General features: G+C 36.8%; 1 protein-coding gene across 2 annotated transcripts in view; it reads right to left on the minus strand.

Moving 5' to 3' along the window:
• Positions 1 to 19,222, minus strand: part of LRP1B (LDL receptor related protein 1B) — a 1,349,043-nt gene that overhangs the window by 150,436 nt on the left and 1,179,385 nt on the right. For both annotated transcript variants that reach the window (XM_075933312.1, XM_075933313.1), the window contains 4 exons: positions 16,034 to 16,150; positions 15,806 to 15,925; positions 12,160 to 12,279; positions 1,326 to 1,442 (listed from right to left, as the gene is read on the minus strand). In XM_075933312.1, the coding sequence (XP_075789427.1) occupies positions 1,326 to 1,442; positions 12,160 to 12,279; positions 15,806 to 15,925; positions 16,034 to 16,150 (474 nt within the window). The remainder of the gene's footprint in view (positions 1 to 1,325; positions 1,443 to 12,159; positions 12,280 to 15,805; positions 15,926 to 16,033; positions 16,151 to 19,222) is intronic.

The raw sequence follows: 19,222 nt of genomic DNA on the forward strand, positions 1-19,222 counted from the left end.
ATTTGTAACACATTTGATACATTTCAAAAAAAAAAAAATCTCTGTATCACTGCTAATAAACCCCTTTCCTATAAACACTGTGCATCTGAAGATGTTATACAAACACAGATGTAAATACCTCATATACCTAACTTATATCTGATACCTAAATCTATATTACTTAACCATAGTACTATATGCAGAAGTTTCATGTGTGGAAGGTACCTAAAGATTTACACATAAATCTATAGTTATGGAAATAAATTACATTACCTTTGATTTTCAGAGGTCTGCATACCTATATCTCCAATATGGATTTGGGGGGACTAACTTTTGAAAATTTTGGCCAAAATGTGTTACTTCACAGGGACTGACTACAAAGAATACATACAGATCTCCGAACAGAGGACAGGAAGTTTTTCACACTGACAGGCAAAAAGCCAAGAATGAGACTTTTCTTGGATTTTATATTTTAAAAAATAATCCAGCTATTAAACTGTGTCTCTAAAAATGCTTAACAATGATACTGATGGCTAGATATTGCCTCTTTGACTCATGATTACATTTCAGGGCTCAAAAAAGAAAGGAACTTATTAAGAACTCCTCACACCTTTCTGGGAAGGTGCCACATGTTATTCAGATAAAACTGGTGTTACAGATCCTATTGGGGGTATAAGCTAGCTCATACATTTCAAAATGTATGCAAGAAGCTCTAACCCACATTCCATATTCACAGTGAGGAACAATGTGAATTAGTTCCATTAGCTTCAGTGGGGACCATTTTTTGAGTAATGTGAATGTCAATGTGAATAAGGACTTCAGAAGAAAACCTGATTAGATATAAAATATGTCAGATTCCCTACTGAATATACAAAGTATAACAGGCTGGGAGTATTTGCCTTAAATATCTCCCACTGTTCATAGGTATCTATTCACTTGGGGAAGTGTTAGGAGGGTTTGCTGCTGACTCATGGATATACCTGAATATCAGAAATATGGAACTTACCTTCATACAGAAAAATCAGATTTTCTGATCATCTGTTTTTAACTTGTTCTCCTCCTACCTTCTAGTGTTATTGTCATGTCAGATGTTCCATTGCATATTCATATTGTGCAAAATTGTAAATAATCTTTTCTTGAATGAAAATAATTTGAAACATGAGACTTTCAGATTCGTTGTTCTGGATTCAGGTCAACTGATCCTGCATATGCCAGACTGCATGTGACCACGAATGAAAGTGCAAAGATAAAATCAATTGTACATTTTATTCATATAAAAAAGTTTTCTCCTGTTTACTTAATAGGCTGTAAATTTCAAATCGTACCATTAGACAAGATTTACTTACTGCAGTTTTCTTCATCTGAATTATCACCACAGTCATTTTGGCTGTCACATCTCCAGTGATCTGGAATACAGTTGTTGTTTTTGCACTGGAATTCATGAGTCCCACAAGTCTTTTTATCTGCAATGAAAATGGCTATGCATCATTATATTAAAAAGATTGCTACTAAAGAGGTGGAATGATAATATGGCCAGACACATGTCAAATTGAGGAATACTAAACATTTTAGTGGTACTGATCTATATAAGACAAAGAATCATTTTACAGGGCAGCCACAGTGCCACTCTATTTGACTGAATCCTGTTCCTTATTGGTTCTTACATGACACTCATCAGTAGTGCATTCAGCAACATGACTACACATCTGTGTTAGATGTTGTTTCTCAATATTTTATTAATCCATGGCAAAAACAAAACTAATTATCATAAAATTTATAAGAATTGTAAATAGCATTTTGTAGCCATATTAGTCTCAGGATATTAGAAAGACAAAGTGAGCAAATATTTCTCATTGGACTAATGTCTTTTGGTGAGAGAGCTCAAAAGCTTGTCTCACTCATCAACAGAAATTGGTGCAATCGAAGATATTACCGCATGCACATTATCTGATAACAGACAACTATCAGCTTTCAGTTTGGACTCTGATTGATACTTGAAAGCTAAGATATTTTAAATTTGTCAGTGATTGTTCTGAAGCTTTTTTCAACTGAACTAATAGGAGAAGTTGTATTACTGGTAACATTTCAAATAAAAAAAAACCCAGAGGTATAAATGCAACAGTATCCCAATGTTGCAAATGACTGACATTTTAAAACTGCCAAATTCAAAAGTGATATGTATGTTAGCATAAAGTGGTCTCACTTCCCTAATGCTTCTTATGCTCATTATGCTGATGGGTAACAGACTGTAAATTGTTACAAATTACATTGAGGAAAAGGACGATGTAAGAAAGCATAAAGTAGAGTACAGTATTCTCCTGACATTCCCAATTTAGTTTAGACTTTTCTCTGGCTCCTAGATATGCAAATTACCCCAGTGTACATTCTAGATATTAGTGAGTGGATGCTAATGTCTCATCTTATATAAATCTAAATGAATGTAAATGTTCAATATACACATCATTGCTGAGTTTGGTACATAGAATTCCTGCTAATAAACCAGTTTTGAAAGAAAGAAGAGAACTACAGGTTTTTACGTTTAAGTTGCTCCCACAAAAATATCCATAATGACTCCAAGATCTCTTTCCTTAGTGGTAACAGTTAATTCATACCCCATCATTCTGCATGTGTAGGTGGGATTATATTTTGCCAAATGCATTACTTTGCATTTATCAGCACTAGATTTCATCTGCCATTATGTTGCTCAGTTTTGTTGAGATTCCTTTTGCAGTCAGCTTTAGATTTGACTATCTTAAGTAATTTTGTATTATCTGCAAAGTTGCGACCTCCTGGTTTAACCCTTTTTCCAGATCATTTATGAATATGCCATACAGAGATGGTCTCTGTCCAGACCCTTGGCGGACACCACTATTCACTCTGGTTGTAAAATTTTACTCCTACCTCTTTGTTTTCTGACTTTAACCAGGGCACCTGGCAATGCTTCCAGGATCATCTAATGACCCTTAATTTACTTTAATGACAAGACGTTTGTTATCTTAATCATCTTGCCTCTATTTATAAACAAATTCTCTGCACCAAAGACAGAATTTGGGAACAGCACAGATCTGCTCACATATCCCACTCAAGCTGTGTGGCTGTTAAGAGTCCTACGGCTATGGTGTGCGCTGTGAACTGGACTTAGATATGAGACTCAGGGATGGAGCAGCATCCCTGATATACTATCGGCATATTTATGCAACAGAGTACAAAGTGGGTGTGTTTACACTTAAAATACTACAAATAATTGGAGCTCTAAATAAGAACATAAGAACATAAGCTCTACCTACACAGCTAGTGAAAAACTTAACATTTTTCCATACTTTTGATTTATTCACTCTCTGCATCAGACACAGGATGTCAGGAGTTTATAAAATGAAATTGAAATTAGGTTTCATCATTCAGCAACTAGCATTTTGAATCAAGCATTTACACTCACAGCATATGATAATGGATAAATCCTTCTGTGGATGGCATAAGCAATCCAAGCAGCTACAGCTCCACTATTCTTTCAATGGGTTGCTGCTACTTTTGTGTTCTATTTGCAGTTTGATTCCCCCCCACTCCCTCTTTACTTTATTCTTTTAGGTTCAAGGGAGAAAGGAAGGAATAATGGAGAATCTTGCAGAGTGGGAAAAAATACCAAGTGGCATATATATATATAAAACAAACTTATTATAGATGTACTTTATATATATATATATAAAGTACATATATATATATATATATATATATATATATATATATATATATATATATATATATATATATATATATAGTACATCTATAATAAGTTTGTTTTATAAAAGCAACAATGACATTTTTAAAATTACATGTCAGTGCAATGCAATTTCAGTGGGAATTTCTTGAATTCCTATTAGGGTTCTTTTACAGACTACTAGTTTTGGTCCTGTGATGTCATCAATGCCCATTAAAGTGTTTAAATTAAGTAGTCATGAAGAAGAGTGACTAATAAAAATAGCTTTAGTCAGGCATACTCCCTAGCCTTTGAAGTGATAGGACCAATACATGCATTGCAGAGATTGCATTTGATGTTGTGCCCAAATACCAGCTTTGTGCAAACTTGGGGACTAGATAGAATGAGATATCAAAATAATTGGTGAATGGGATTTAGCATGAGTAGGTACTCTGGTCTCTAGTGGTCTTTATCTTTAAAGTTCATCACCATCTTGACGGGCCCTATCTAGCTGATCTAGTAACTTATTGCTTCAGTGCTCGCTGCTGCTTTGCTCCTATATTCCCAACCATTTCTACCCACTGGTTCAGTTCTCCCTCAAACATTTCATCACTTTCTCTGAGACTGCTTCTTGCACATGGTAAACTAATCAATAAATTCCTTATACCCATTACTTTTTCCTTTTCCTAACCACTCTTTAAGACTCTCCTCTGCCATGATCTATACAACTCCTGCATGATGATCATATGAATTATGACTATATATATTATACACACATAAACGCTGATGTCCTCAAATAACCCATCCCCCACAAAACATGTAACAACTTTATGGCTACGTCTAGACTGCAAGCCTCTTTCGAAAGAGACTTTTTCGAAAGATACTTTCGAAAAAGCCTCTTTCGAAAACGAGTGTCTAGACTGCAAGCAGTACTTTCGAAAAAGCAAGCTGCTTTTTCGAAAGAGAGCACCCAGGCAGTCTGGATGCTCTCTTTTGAAAAAGCCCTGTTTGCATTCAAGAACGCCTTTTTTCGAAAGAGCACTTTCGAAAAAAAGGCGTTCTTCCTCGTGAAATGAGGAGTACTGCCGTCGAAAGAAAAGCCGCAGTCTTTTCATTTAATTTCAAAAGAAACTGGCTGTAGTCTAGACGCAGGTGAAGTTTTTTCGAAAAAAGGCTACTTTTTTGAAAATCCATGCAGTCTAGACACAGCCTATGTGAAATATTGAGCCTGCCTTTCTCTTTCTTTCTTTCTTTCTTTCTTTCTTTCTTTCTTTCTTTCTTTCTTTCTTTCTTTCTTTCTTTCTTTCTTTCTTTCTTTCTTTCTTTCAGACACCCATACAAAAATCTTTAGGTACCCCTAAGAATATTACAATTAAATGACCATCCAACAGCAAAAAATAAAAAATTCATTCTAATTCATTTATCAGGACAATAACTTTAAACAGCAAAACAGGGCCTGTAAATTCCCCAACTTCAGAAACAAAACTTCTTCTTTCAACCAAAGACCATGAATAATAAATAGCTTTTAGAGAGTACATTGTACTTTGTCATTCTCTACTATTAATCTGTCTGTGTGTTTTAGATCATTGGTTCTCAGACAGGGATATGCATATCCATGGAGGTACCAAGAGGTCTTCGGGTGGTACTTCAATTTATCTACATATTTGCCTCATTTTACAACAGGCTACTCATAAAGCATGAGTAAAGTCAGTACAAACTCTAATTTCATACAATGATCTGTTTATATTGCTCTACATATTGTACTCCAAAATGTAAGGGCAATATTTATATCCCAAATTATTTATTTTATAATTATATAGTAATAGGCTACATCTACATTAGACAGTTATTTCAGAATAAGTTATTCCAAAATAGTTATTCCAAAATAGTTTATTTCTAATTAGTTTATTTCTAATTATCACATCTACTCTCAGGGAAGCCTCAAAATTAGTCTGAGGCAGGCTTTTCTAATGTAGACATGCTATCTTGATTTAGAGTCCCAGGAGGAATAACTTAGAATGGCCCTGGTGAGAAGCTACTTCGAAATAGCAGAAGTGGAGCGTCTACACACGTCTTATTTCAAAATAGCTATATTTGAAAAGGTGTTCTTCTTCATAGAATGAGGTTTACAGAAGTCAGAATAAGCTATCCGTTATTTCAAAATTATTTCAAAATAATGGAATTGCTGTGTAGACGCTCAGGGTATGTCTATACCAGCCCCTTAGTTCGAACTAAGGAGGCTAATATAGGCATTCAAAGTTGCAAATGAAGCCTAGGATTTAAATATCCCGGGCTTTATTTGCATCGTCCCATCCGGGCACCATTTTAAATCCCCCTAGTCCGAACTAACTGCCCGCGGCTACACATGGCAATCAAACGTTAACTTGAACTAAATCCTTAGTTCTCAAAAAATGAGGATTAATGTTAGTTCAAACTGAGGAGTTTGGTTCAAACTAACGCATCCCAGTTCACACTTCCTCGTTCGAATCAGCTATTATTCGAACTAGCGCGCCGGTGAGATCATGCTAATGAAGCGTGGGATATTTAAATCCCCGCTGTATTGACTATTTCGAATACCTGCATTTGCATCCCTAGTTTTAACTAGGGTGCAAGTGTTGACATACCCTTAGAACAAATACCTAACATTATCCAAATGCTTAATTTAAGCTTAAATTGCTATTTATACTAAGGCCAGATTTTTAAAGGGTATTTGAATGGCAATGGAGCTAACTTATCAATATGTCCAACTGTGCTTCTGTTGTGGTGTTGCAGCAACTCTGGTTCTGTTATCCCCACCAGACAGCTGCTTGGCTCTGAAACAGTCAGATTCTTGCAACTCCAGTCCTCTTTGAGATGATTCATAATTTCACCCTTTCTGAGGTAATAAAGAGTCCCACTGACAAAAAGTCCTTTGACCCTGTACTGGATTGTTAATCCCAGTATTCATTAGCGCTCTATAGTGCTCAGTAATGCTTTCCTGCTCTCTTTTCTGGGGGTAAGGGGAGAATTTTCTGCTCTTCTCTGGATTCCAGCCCAGAGTCACTGTATTAAAGTTGATAAGACTGTTCCTCATAAGACCTTGCTACAACCTACAACTGGTTATCCACAGGTGTCTTTCCCAGGAATATGTCCTCTAGTCCTGTTTCTTGGGAAGACTGACCCCTTGTATGACTTACTGGCATCCTGCTGCTAAGGAACTTCATCCTGGCAGTTTCCAGACTCTTTAGCAGCTTCCTACAACCCATTCACCCCAGCTGCCCTCTCCTCTCAGGGCCAATTCCAGAATACAATTTTCTCTCTCACTCCTCTCCTATTTTTCTTCTCCACCTCTTGATTTGATGTTACAGCAGTTTCACTTCCTGAGTCAATGATTGCAATTCATTGGACTTGATAGATAAGTTGTGAGTACAGCTGAGTGTCTCCTCTCCCAGTATTTTTGAAGAACTGCAGGATAGTTTTTTTAAAATTGGACCCTGTTTTCCTTGTATTCTGGATATGGGTTACGAAGCAAATTTTATTACTTTAAGGCTTTTGAGTTGTCTCTTTTCCTTTGTAGAGTTTTTTAAATTCCATAAAATATGATCTATCATTTCCTGGACCTGACATGTTTTGTCTAGTTGATCCCTATGTCTATTAGAAAAAAAGATTACTATTTATTTCACAATGATTTATTAACATTCTGAATAGAGCTCCTTTGCTCAATCTCTTACTAGGATTAGATCAACATTTTCAACTGTTGCGTACACTTCCCCATATTTTCCCCTTCATTTCATATGTCCACTGTTCTTGCCATTCCTTTCTTAGCTCACTGTATGCAATTATGGTCCCAATTATGGTAGCAAGGCAAGATGTGCTAAGCATGTGCTAAGTACATCCTCCGCATGCTGAGCTGTGTTTTCTTCCACCATTAGAATAATTTAATTCTGTCTCTTCCTTACAATTACAGTAAGAATCATTTTCATATTGGCTGCACCTTAATTTCCCATTGCAATTATTTGCTAGGTGACTAAATCATGGACATTTTTAGCATCTCAACAGAGGAGTTCAGATTAGTCCAGAGCACCTGATACCCTAAAATTACTCTCTCCGGAAGTGTTTTCCACTAAATGTGATCAGCACAGCTGGGGAGGGCTTGCTATCATCTCTTTTGCTAATTAGACCCTTAGCATATATCACATTATCATGCAAGTAGCATAGCATATCTGACCTCTCTCATTTCAGTTAGGAACCTGGATAGCTGGCAACTATTTTTTACCTTTCCTAGTGCCTTTGTCTCAAGGAACTTCTCAACTAGTTATTTGTTTTTACATTCCACTAGCAAGTTTCTAATGGGTATTTTCCTAGCTCTTCTTATATCCCAGCACTTTTTCTGAACCACTTTGTATTCCACAGGGGGTTGACCTCCCCTATCCTTATGTTCTTAGCTAGAGATTTTAGTATTATATAATTTTCCCCATGTTCCTTCCCTACTGACTCTAAAATACTTCTTTTATAAAATGAATACAGCTGGATTATTCTCCCCAGCTGGGTGTAATCCTTAATTACCTGTCTCCCATTCAAATGCCATTGAACTGGCTAATTGGGCTCTCTAGCTCCCCATAACCCCATCACTACCAGAGTGGGCTTTATACCTTGTAACTCAGGCACCTAAAGATACATTTAGGCACCTAGGGGGAGTGCATCTGGGCACTTCTGAAAATTTCTTTAAGGCCAGGCATTTTTGAAATTTACCCTTGGTTCATATATGCATCTGCAGATATCTAAATTCCTTTATAAAATCAAGTCCTTTATGCTGTTTACTAAATAAATGACTAAATAGCATGTTACATCATGTTATACAAAGCTATATTTTTGTTATCATCTATGTTTTCTTTAAAAAATACTGTGGCACAAATAATTGAAATATATAATTGGCAGGACATGCTGCCAAATGTACATTTTAAATTATAGGTTTTATAAGTTTAGCAAAAGCTCCATGGAAAGCCCTCTCTTTCTCTTCTTTTAGGGGCACATGACATATTTATTTGTTCTGGGAAGCAAACCCTCTTGCAAAACACAGTTCTCATACTGAAATACGTTTCTGTGCAGAAAGTGTTCAGGTGTGCCAAGTGCACGCACACACTTTATCCCATCCCTAGAAGCAGTTTCTTGCTTAAATACAATTGTCCTTGTTGTGTTTGTGGTGGGGGATGGGGGACGAAGGGTGAGAATGGGAGTTTGGTTAGACCACTAGAGGGATGGACCTGGGAACAGAAGGACCAGGCATAACTGAAGCTGAAAGCATCCTCATGCCTCAAAGCTCATGTGGATGCAAGCCTCAGTGAGGAGTAGCTTTTCTGTGTCCTACTGACCAGCCAAGAAAATCAGGAGATACAAATCATTTTTAGACACTTTCTCCAATATAAAAACCTTCCTGAGATTCTAGTGACCTTCTTCAGCTGTTTGTGGTCTACCATCCCTCACTATAGTTGAAATATACTGAGTTATGTTTCCTGGGTTCTCTAGGTAAAACTGCTGAGATCAGGAAGGAACTTCTTCTGGTTGGACCAAATTGGCAGTGGTCCAAATGGTTTTCCACATTCCTCACAGTTTACATTAAAAAGAGTGAGAGTAGGAATTTAAGAATAGGAGGAATAGAAGAATGTTCAGTCTGTTACAACTTGTGGCTACAATCCAGTGCAAACAAAAGCTAAAAGTGCCATTTCCCAGAGATAAATGAGACTTGGAGTATGACTTCTGCACCTTTTCCATGTAAGAAAAATGACAAGACACGATATGTTGAAGACTGAAGTACCGTGTGGCATATTCTACTCTCTCATAGGGGGCATAGAGAGTTTGAGGAACTTTTCCCAAGAGCAACTAAAATGGTAAAGGATTAGCTGCATCTGCATGGGTTAACAATCCAGAAGATGTGTTGAGCATCAAGAATGGAGAGGTTTGGTAATTACTTGAATTACTCAGGAAACGGGATACATTTCTCTACTTTGGGAGTGGATATATTTTTGGCCAATATTAGGACTGGATATAGGAGGAAGGAAGCCAACCAAATTGTTGATAACTTGTGGCTGCTGTCCAGTGCAGGTGATCATTCTATAGGGGTCTAGTTCTCCAATACACTGAAATTGAAAGTGGACATAGAGGAAGGTATCCTGAAAGCTGCTTTGATATGTGATGCAAAAAAGAAAAAGTTTTCTAGGCAGACTCACAAAGTTGCCCACACAGTGTAGTTAGGTGAAGGCAGGTCAGGGCTAAAAAAACTTGTCCTTTCTGATGAGCCAATACGTTCAAATCTAATGGCAAGCAATAGGTTGTCCCCATCCTGTCTTTACTTGTTTATATATCCTATAAATAAGTTGGAAAGGAGGAAGCATATAAAACATACCTTGATTCCATTATTCGGCATGTATCTGAGACTGACTACTCGTGCCTCTCCATCCTTAAACAAAATGTGTGGCATTTTTTGTTGCATCTTGATGTTAAGAGGTCAACATCTAGATACCCCATCTAGCGAAAAGTATTTTACTGACATTTCAATGACCATTCGTGCATGTACGATGTGTTCCTGGTCAGCTGATTGTTGTATATCCCTGCTAGTTATATATCTATTGAGCATATATATTGTCAGGAATATACCAGTCCTAGAATGAAATCATCTTTTTGTATTCCTAATAAGAGTTCATACTCCACTATATTTGTTAGGATAATACATGGAGGCTGTATTTTCTCTAACTACTTATATGGCAGACTTATGGTAGAAACAACCAGAGAGAACATTGAATGGCTCTTAACTTGAGAATGCTAAGGTGTAACTTTTCTTTTGGCTGTTGTTTAGATGTACTCCCCCCACTCCACAAATAAATATGCAACTGAGATTCGAGATCTGCTGTGGTTATCACTGAAGGCATGGGAGAACTGAAAAGTTACTATTGGAATGGGATCACTACATTAGTGGTAGAAATTCTCTTTCTCGAATTGACAGAGTCTTGCCATATAGCTTATGCTGGCATGAAATTTTCTAGCACTTAATGTTGCAAATGCCTTATTCATAAAAGATCCAGAGACATCACACTCATTTAGACCACAAGCACCAATAACCATAGAACAGAAAGAATAGTATGTTCCCATATATGAGTGATCTTATCTGTAAGAGTTTGTCCTATAACTACCATAAGGAAAGGGCGGGGGGGAGGGGGGTTGGGGGGAGGTAGTTACAAATCCCTGAAAGTTGTTCATTATATCCAAGTTGAATTTTGCTTCTAGTCATGAAAAGAAATAACTGCCCATCCTTGTTCAAATTTCTTAGTTTCTGTTTCTCTCAGTTTCTCCACCTGTAAAATTGGGACACTATAGTTCACTATATTTACTTTCCCCATTAGTAAGGAAATTATGGAGGATTAGTTAATTAATTAAGTCATAAAATGTTATTATTATTGCAGGTGAATTGAAAAACTTTTAAAATATAGATATTCAAAATAGTAATGATTCAATGTTATAACAGATTTTAGGCTTACAAATAAATGAATTTAAAACAAAATACATAAAAAAATCTTTTCCTCTTCCAATTACTTATCAAAATCCAAGTTTGCTGTTTGTCCTGAAATTTTTGATCACATTACTAGGATGGAAAGTAAGTACCATGTAGTGAATCTAGTACCTTGAACTGTTTTACTGTTTTAAAAGATATTTTAACTACTATTAGAAAAACATGAACACAGGTCTTTGCAGTTAAAAAGTCTTTCAAGTCACCTTGCAGGTAAAAGTAAAAAAAAAAAAATGCTAAGGTTTTTCCTTTTTGTGCAAAGGGGAACAACAGACAACAACAAAAGAAAGATTCCCAAAGGAAATAAATAAACTCTTTTCTATTTATTATTGCATTAATAAAAGTCACTACAAAATTCTGCTTCCAGATTGCTTAGCTTTTGATGACTACTCAGCTAATTTTTTGAGAGACCTGTCTTACACTGGAATATTCTTTCAGTACTCCTGTGATTGCTGATAAAAAAAAACCTGTTTATTTTACACAATTTAACCTATTTAAACTACTCAGCTGTTTCCAGAAGCTTTTTTTTATTCATCCCATTTAGTTGAATACATTAGGCAAAAAAATATGTAGAAAAAATAGGCACTGAGTAATTCTGCAGTAAGAATTAAGAAGAGAAGTCACCAATGTTTTAAGTCATTTGTTTGACAACTGCTAGCCATAAAGCAGATACTTCAAAACAGATTGCCAGGCAAATTAAAGCTATTCTATCCCATGATTACTTTGAAATAATGATGCAGGACACATTTAATACCATTGTCACTTCCTATTAAAATTGATGGTAAGAAAATATAAATATATTTCTAAAAAGGGGAAAAGTCTTCTTGAGCAAGAAAGTTATAAAGATACTGATATTAGAAATATGAGATTTAAATAAAGCATTGCCATTACTTTTAAACAACAGGTTTCTTACTGCAATCCTTTAGGTACCAAATGTTGTACTCACCACAGTTTGCTTCATCTGATCCATCAGCACAGTCTGGGTCCTCATCACATACCCAGAGTTTAGAAATACAGTGTTTTGTTGTTTTACACTGGAAGTGGTCTGGAGAACAGCTGTTTTCCGCTTTAAAGAAAGGGAGTTATTTTTAAAGCTAAAAATATCTGCCAAGACTCAAAATGTTTTTTGTTAAAAATAAATAACCTCAGCTGTTAGCAATAGGCTCTCCATAAGTTCTGCTGTGCTTTTACTGCTATCGCCAAGAAAATAGCAATCTCATTTAATGCATTCTCTTATTATTTAATCCATTTGATTATATACTGCTAATTAATTATTACCCAAATGAGTTTACAGAGACCACAATATTTATGTTGTTCCATTGGTTACAACCAAGAATACTTTCAACATTGTTAAATTTGATATACCAAATGCTAACAATATGCTAAAAGGCTACAAAACATATTTACTCATTTTTCTCCACCTTTATGAACAAGAACCTGTTTAATCTCTAAAACTCTATCAGCCCCAAAAACCTAAGGAAAGCGTCAATTAAGAAAGTTTCATCATCAGTTGACATCCTGAGACCCAGAGAGCCATTGTAACATCATTAGCTTTTCTCATCCTGATCCCAAAACGTATCATGACCAGACTGGTACAAAGAGGCAACCCACATGACATTTCTATCATCACTGGCTCTAGCTAGACCCCAACCACCACCTGTGTTGTGAGACTTCATTATCTTCCCTCCCTCTCTTTCCTTTTCTCTCTCCCTTCTCCAACCCCCCATCTTATTTCTTCACTTTCCTATCCCTCTCCCTTTTCCTTCTGTCTAATTAGCTAGCTAAAACTGCCTGATCTGTAAAAGCCTGTGATCAGAAAGAGACAGCTAAATGCAATATCCTGGTACAATTTTGCTAGGTGTCAGTGATAAGATCACGCACCGTGGCTGAGTTTTGCAGTACCAAGGTTACAAGTTACGAGCAGTGACAGCTACATTTTCCATCATTGTTGCTCTTTCCCTTTTTGTATATTTTTGTTGTGCTTTGCCTTCTAGAAAATGATTAAATTAAAAAGGATTAAACTTGAGCAGCAGCAGAAACATCAGGACTGCAACCCATCTGAAATAACTTCTCTTTTTCTGTAAGGGACAGTCATTACCAACTTAATACCAGCTAAGATACTGTCAAACGAAGGGGCTTTTCCTTTTAAAGGCTCTCTGCAGCTAAAGGGAAATGGAACAAGGGATGCTGTTAAAATGGAAGCCTTATTTAATAATTTACATTTCAAATACGTTAATGTTTTCCCCCTTTTATCTGGATCTTTGTTAAAATGGCAATGGGACTTTTTAGTATGTATTTGCCATGATACTAAGCAGTCTGCACAACAAACCCCAAACAACATTTAAAACTGTTTAATGTTGGATAGTTTCAGGGCCATGTTAATATCTTTGACTCTTTGGGCCATTTTATTCAATCTAAATGAATACAACAGCGTCCAATGCTCCTGAAATCCTTCCACTCTGTCTTCATTGTTTTGAAGAAAAGTAATAAATTGAAGAACCAAAATGAAAAGTACTTCACAATGTCAACATAATTGTCTAGGTAACCAAAGATTTTGCTTTAAAGAATTGCTGCCAATTTTCCCTGATGCTGAAAGCTGCTTTGTATGTGTATCTTTAGTTTCTAGGATTTCCTCTGTGCAGCTAAATCTGGTTCTCAATGTACTTCTTTTTAAAACTTTACAAAAATGCTACAGAAGTTTCTCACATCAAGGATGGAATTTGATTATTTTCTGCTCAGCCAGGAATATGAAGAAATTAATGTCTCTTTCCTGTCGGGATGCTATCCCTAGTTATTTACCAATCAAAAATAATTTTCTTCCTCATTTCCTCCTTAATGTATTTAATCTCACTATCTCAGAAGACTTCTTTTCATAAATCATCTTGGGAAGTAAAAAAAAAAAAAAAAAAGATTGGCCATGAACACAGACTTATTTGATAATGTTATTGCCTATGTCAAATTAATAGAGCTGTACATCAGAGATGTAAGCTATTCAACATTTTCCCCTCTTTCAGATGAAAATGCCATTTTATCAAGTTTATTTTAGGATAAATGAAAATGTAAGGATGTAAGCTCAAATGAATTATTATAATTCCATTTTCACTTTTTTGATCTTTTTATTCAGTTTAATGTTATATGGGTAAATTTATACAAACCTGCCATAAAAAAGAATTCTGTGACCTGCAAGGAGAGTATTCTGTTACCTCTCAGTTAAGGGGCAGAAACAAAGATATCCTCTCCCAGTAATCTGTGTTACCTTCAGGCCATGGCAGACAGTCATAAGAACATAAGAATGGCCATACTAAGTCATGCCAAAGGTCCGTCGAGCCCAGTATCCTGCCTTCCAACAGTGGCCAATGCCAGATGCCCCAGAGGGAGTGAACAGAACAGGTAATCATCACGTGATCCCTCTCCTGTCATCCATTTCCAGCCTCTGACAAACAGAGGTTAGGGACACCATTCCTGCCCATCTTGGCTAATAGCTATTGATGGACCTAACTCCATGAATTTATCTAGTCCTTTTTTGAACCCTTTTAAATTCCTGGTCTGCACAACATCTTCTGGCAGGTTCCACAGGTTGACTATGCGCTGTATGAAGAAAAACTTGTTTGTTTTAAACCTACTACCTGTTAATTTCATTTGGTGACTCCTACTTCTTATGTTATGGGAACAAGTAAATAATTTTTCCTTATTCACTTTTTCCACGTCATGATTTTATAGACCTCTATCATATCCCCCCTTAGTCTCTTCTTTTCTAAGGGTATGTCTAGACTACATCCCTCTGTCTTCAGAGGGATGTAAATTAGATATACCGACATTGCAAATGAACTGGGGATTTAAATCTCTCATGCTTCATTTGAATAAAAATGGCCAACACATTTTGCAGAGTTGGCAATTCATTGACAAAAAGCAGCTGTAAAGACAGGGATCGTGCGACAAAGAAAGCCTTTCTCAGCTGATCCCTTATGCCTCGTAAAACGAGGTTTACAGGATTGGCTGACAAAGGCTTTCTTTGTTGCCTGATCCCCTTCTTGACAGCTCCCTGCTTCATTTGCAATGTCAGTATGTCTAATTTACATCCCTTTGGCGACAGAGGCATGCAGTCGAGACATACCCTAAGACAAAAAGTCCCAGTATCCTTAACCTCTCTTCATATGGGACCCGTTCCAAACCCCTAATAATTTTTGTTGCTCTTTGCTGAACCTTTTTAAATGCCAATATATCTTTTTTTATATGAGGCTACCACAACTGTACTCAGTATTCAAGATGTGGGTGTACATGAGGAATGCAGAAAAACCAAGCAGGAGACAAGAGTTGGCATTGGGAGTGGTCAAAGTATTATATACAGTTTGGTCTAATTAAGAGACCCACATGATTAATTCTCTCTCATTGTCATGGTTAAGAAAAATTGAAGTTAGTACAGAAGTAATTGATTTCTTTTGGTACACAGATTATCTCAGGTACTTTATTTCAAATAGTCTAATGATTAACTTTTTTATATTGGGGATACAGTGATTTTAAGTATATCTTTTTAACTCTACATTTAAAACTTTCCATCAAGAGCAACACAATACTCTCTAAACATAACTTACGGCAATCTCTTTCATCTTCTTCATCACCACAGTCATCATGTCCATTGCACCTGAGATTTATTGGGATACATTTCTGATTCTTCATACACTTGAACTGACCTGACAGGCAGACATGTGTGTCTGGAAGATAGGTAGAAAAATCCAGATGAGTTTCTCATGGGAATTCAAGTAATCGTCACTGAAGATCTTAGTCAGTTTTTGAATTCTGTGCTACATATAATCACCTACCACAGTTGAGTTCATCAGAATTGTCCCCACAATCATTTTCTCCATCACAAATAAAGGCGGGCAGAGCACAAAGTCCAGTTCCACATTGAAAACGTCCTGGTTGACATTTAAATTCAGCTGAGAAAAACAAAAACAAATTTTGCACAACGGTATTCAGGGTTTATGAAACTTATTAATAATCTTCTCTGTTATTCAAAATGTGCACTGAATTCTTTCAAGTTATGTATGAACCATGATGTGAAAGTGAACAGAACAGACAGAAGTCTCATGAATTTTTCCTTTCTGAATAAACTGATCACATACATGAAATAATCCAAGTCCCATAGAACTTGGTGAATAGACTCCCATTGATTTCAATGCCATTTGTATTAGCCCATACTGAGAAAATGCTGTTACAAAATCATTTGGATTCTTTTAGGTCTATTTCTTTAAATAAATAAATTTTAAAAACTCTTTAACCTACGACAGGCTAAAAGATCTCATTATGGTCAGAAAAAGTATCACCCCTATCACAGGGATGGTAATGTGCCAATTATATTATTACTCTTCAATGGATTAATTAAATATATTTATAAATTATAACATTAGGATATATAGACTTAGCCAGAGTATTCTGTAGTTACTAAACCATAACTGAACACACATTTCTCAATTATGAAATTTTGGCACTAGGCTAAGTAGGATCTAATTTACATGATTATTGCATACTTATTTCACTATGATGATAAGCTATGCAAAATCTTATACCAGACAGGGTCATCCTAAGGGGGATAAAAGACCCAGGGCAACCCCCTTGCCACAAGCCCCCGCCCCTCCACTGCCCCATTCCCCCTTCCACCCCTCCCCCAAGTTTCATGCCCATGCTCCATCCCTTTTTCCCTTGCCCCGCACAATTCAGAGTGGAGGGTGATGGTGTGCCTCTCACCTCCCCACTCACCATGGGGGCAGTGGAAGTTGGAGCCAGCCAGCAGCCTGCTCTGTTCCACTGTCCTACCATCTCTGGGCCTGCTGCATATGGCTTCTCCAAGGGTGGTGGGAACCAGAGAGCCCTGGGGTGGGGTGCTCTGCTTCCTGTCACCACTGAGAAACCACGTGCAGCAGACTGGGAAAGAGTGGATCTCACTACTCACATGGTGATTGGGGAGGTGACCCCTGCTGCCACCATGCCAAGACCCTGTCATTCCTTAGTCCCTCCCTATAACCATGGGTCCTGGAGAAGCTGTCCCAATTCATCTTGTGAACAGGATGGCTATGTCCATAGATGCTGGAACTAGGAGATGCTGGAGCATTTGGCTTGAAGTGGTTTCCTTTATATACAGTGTTTGTAGTTTGGTTCAACAGGTCAGCACATCCCCCCTTCCCCATCATAAGAATTGTTTAAGCGCCCATGTCCTGTACTATGATTGGCTGAAAGGAACAATTAGAAGAAATTATACAAATGATTATATGTGCATTTCTTAATAACTAGATAGTTATTATGAGATCTTGCAGCCATGTCTATTACTATTTATTTGTGAGCCTCACTGTGTTAATCTAGGCACAAAGCAGAAGGGAATATACAGTCCCAGCTCTATGGATTTTACAATCTGAGTAGAAAACAGAAGAACCCACTGGGGCATCAAAAGTATGATGATAACCTACATCGAGGATGATTGTTTATACTTGTACTGGTTTTCATTTATGGGCCTTAATAAAGAAGTCAGCTTTCACTGGGGATTTGAATAAAGAAATAATGGAGACCAATAGTAACTACTGGGAAGGGATTCCAGAAGACAAAAAGGAAGATGATATGGAAACAAGACTGAAAAAGAAAGTCAAATGATGAGAAAAAACTTTGAAATTGTGCCAGGGTTGAGTTAAGAAACAGCAGAGATGCAGATGTGGAAGTTGCTATGAAAAGAATTGAAAGGAAAAATTTGATTTTGGCTCGGAAAGTGACCAGAACTTCCTGAGAAGGAGATAAGTCCTTAAATCCTCAATCAGTTATTTTGTTTTTCAGTAAAAGTATTGAAATGTACTAAACATGTAACACTAACTCTGTTTTTTAAACAGAGTAGGTTACACAAGCTATCGGTTACCTGGCGATTCCCCTATGCTGGAGGAATCCCTAGAGAGCTGTTTAAAATATAAAAGGGTTTCACCCAGGAGACCAAAATCTGTCTGAAGCTATACATATGTATGCAGCAGATAAACCATCTGTGCTGACAAGTTGCCAAATGGCTGTGACAAAACATCTTGCTAAAAGAATTAATGTCTATACTCTCTAGATAGCGAGAGTGTCTGGAGTCATTACTAGTGACGGGATTATTATATAAAGCTGAGAGTCCTTGAGTTCTGGGCCTCACCAAGCCCCAAGAAATAGTACATAAATATAGGACCTGGTGATGGAAAATATAACAAACTAGTTATATTCTGAGTACAACCAAAACCAGATTTGCAACAGATTGTACTTGGAATTTATAGTTGAATAATTTCCTTACCTGCATGTGTATTCTCAATTTTTAGCTCAGAACAGATGAAATAAGACTTAGGCATCAATAACCAATGTTACAATCAAAACTAAAGCAAGTAAAATATGCCCATTCTTCCATTTTGATATAGAAATGAGTGACCTAAATGCAAATTTTATGCAAGTTATTTCGAAGAGATAGCAAGTTTAAAATGTCAAATGTGAACAGGGCTGTTAAATGTGGGAAGACTTCCTGGAAGATATGCATTTCAAGAAGCAATTTAAATGTTTAGAGAGGGTATCAGAGAGTTAGAGGGACATAAACAGCACTACATCAATGCACACTTGGGAATTTTTAGTATGCATGAGCAGGGTTCATGCGAGCCACTTAATGAGTGACATGTTAGTAGGCACTACAATTTATGTCCTCTCACAGGTACTAACATACCGTGTAGACAAAACTTAAGTCCCTTCAGAGAGTGAGATAAGTATAGTCACTTGGTACAAACTGGATAGTCTCATTTTGAATTTAAATGTTAGGCCTAGACCAGGAAGGTTGGTTTAAGGTACACAATTCCAACTACGCAAAATGTGTAGCTGGAGTTGGCTTACCTAAAGATGAGATTTGGTGGCATTCACACCACAGGAGGCCAATGGGAGCAAATGGAGGAGTACCAGACACTATCAGGAGCAGCTCTCATTTAGCAGGTCTATATTAGACCTGCTAAATTGAATGCTAG

This window comes from Pelodiscus sinensis, chromosome 7 (genome assembly GCF_049634645.1).
Source record: "Pelodiscus sinensis isolate JC-2024 chromosome 7, ASM4963464v1, whole genome shotgun sequence".
Lineage (NCBI taxonomy): Eukaryota > Metazoa > Chordata > Testudines > Trionychidae > Pelodiscus > Pelodiscus sinensis.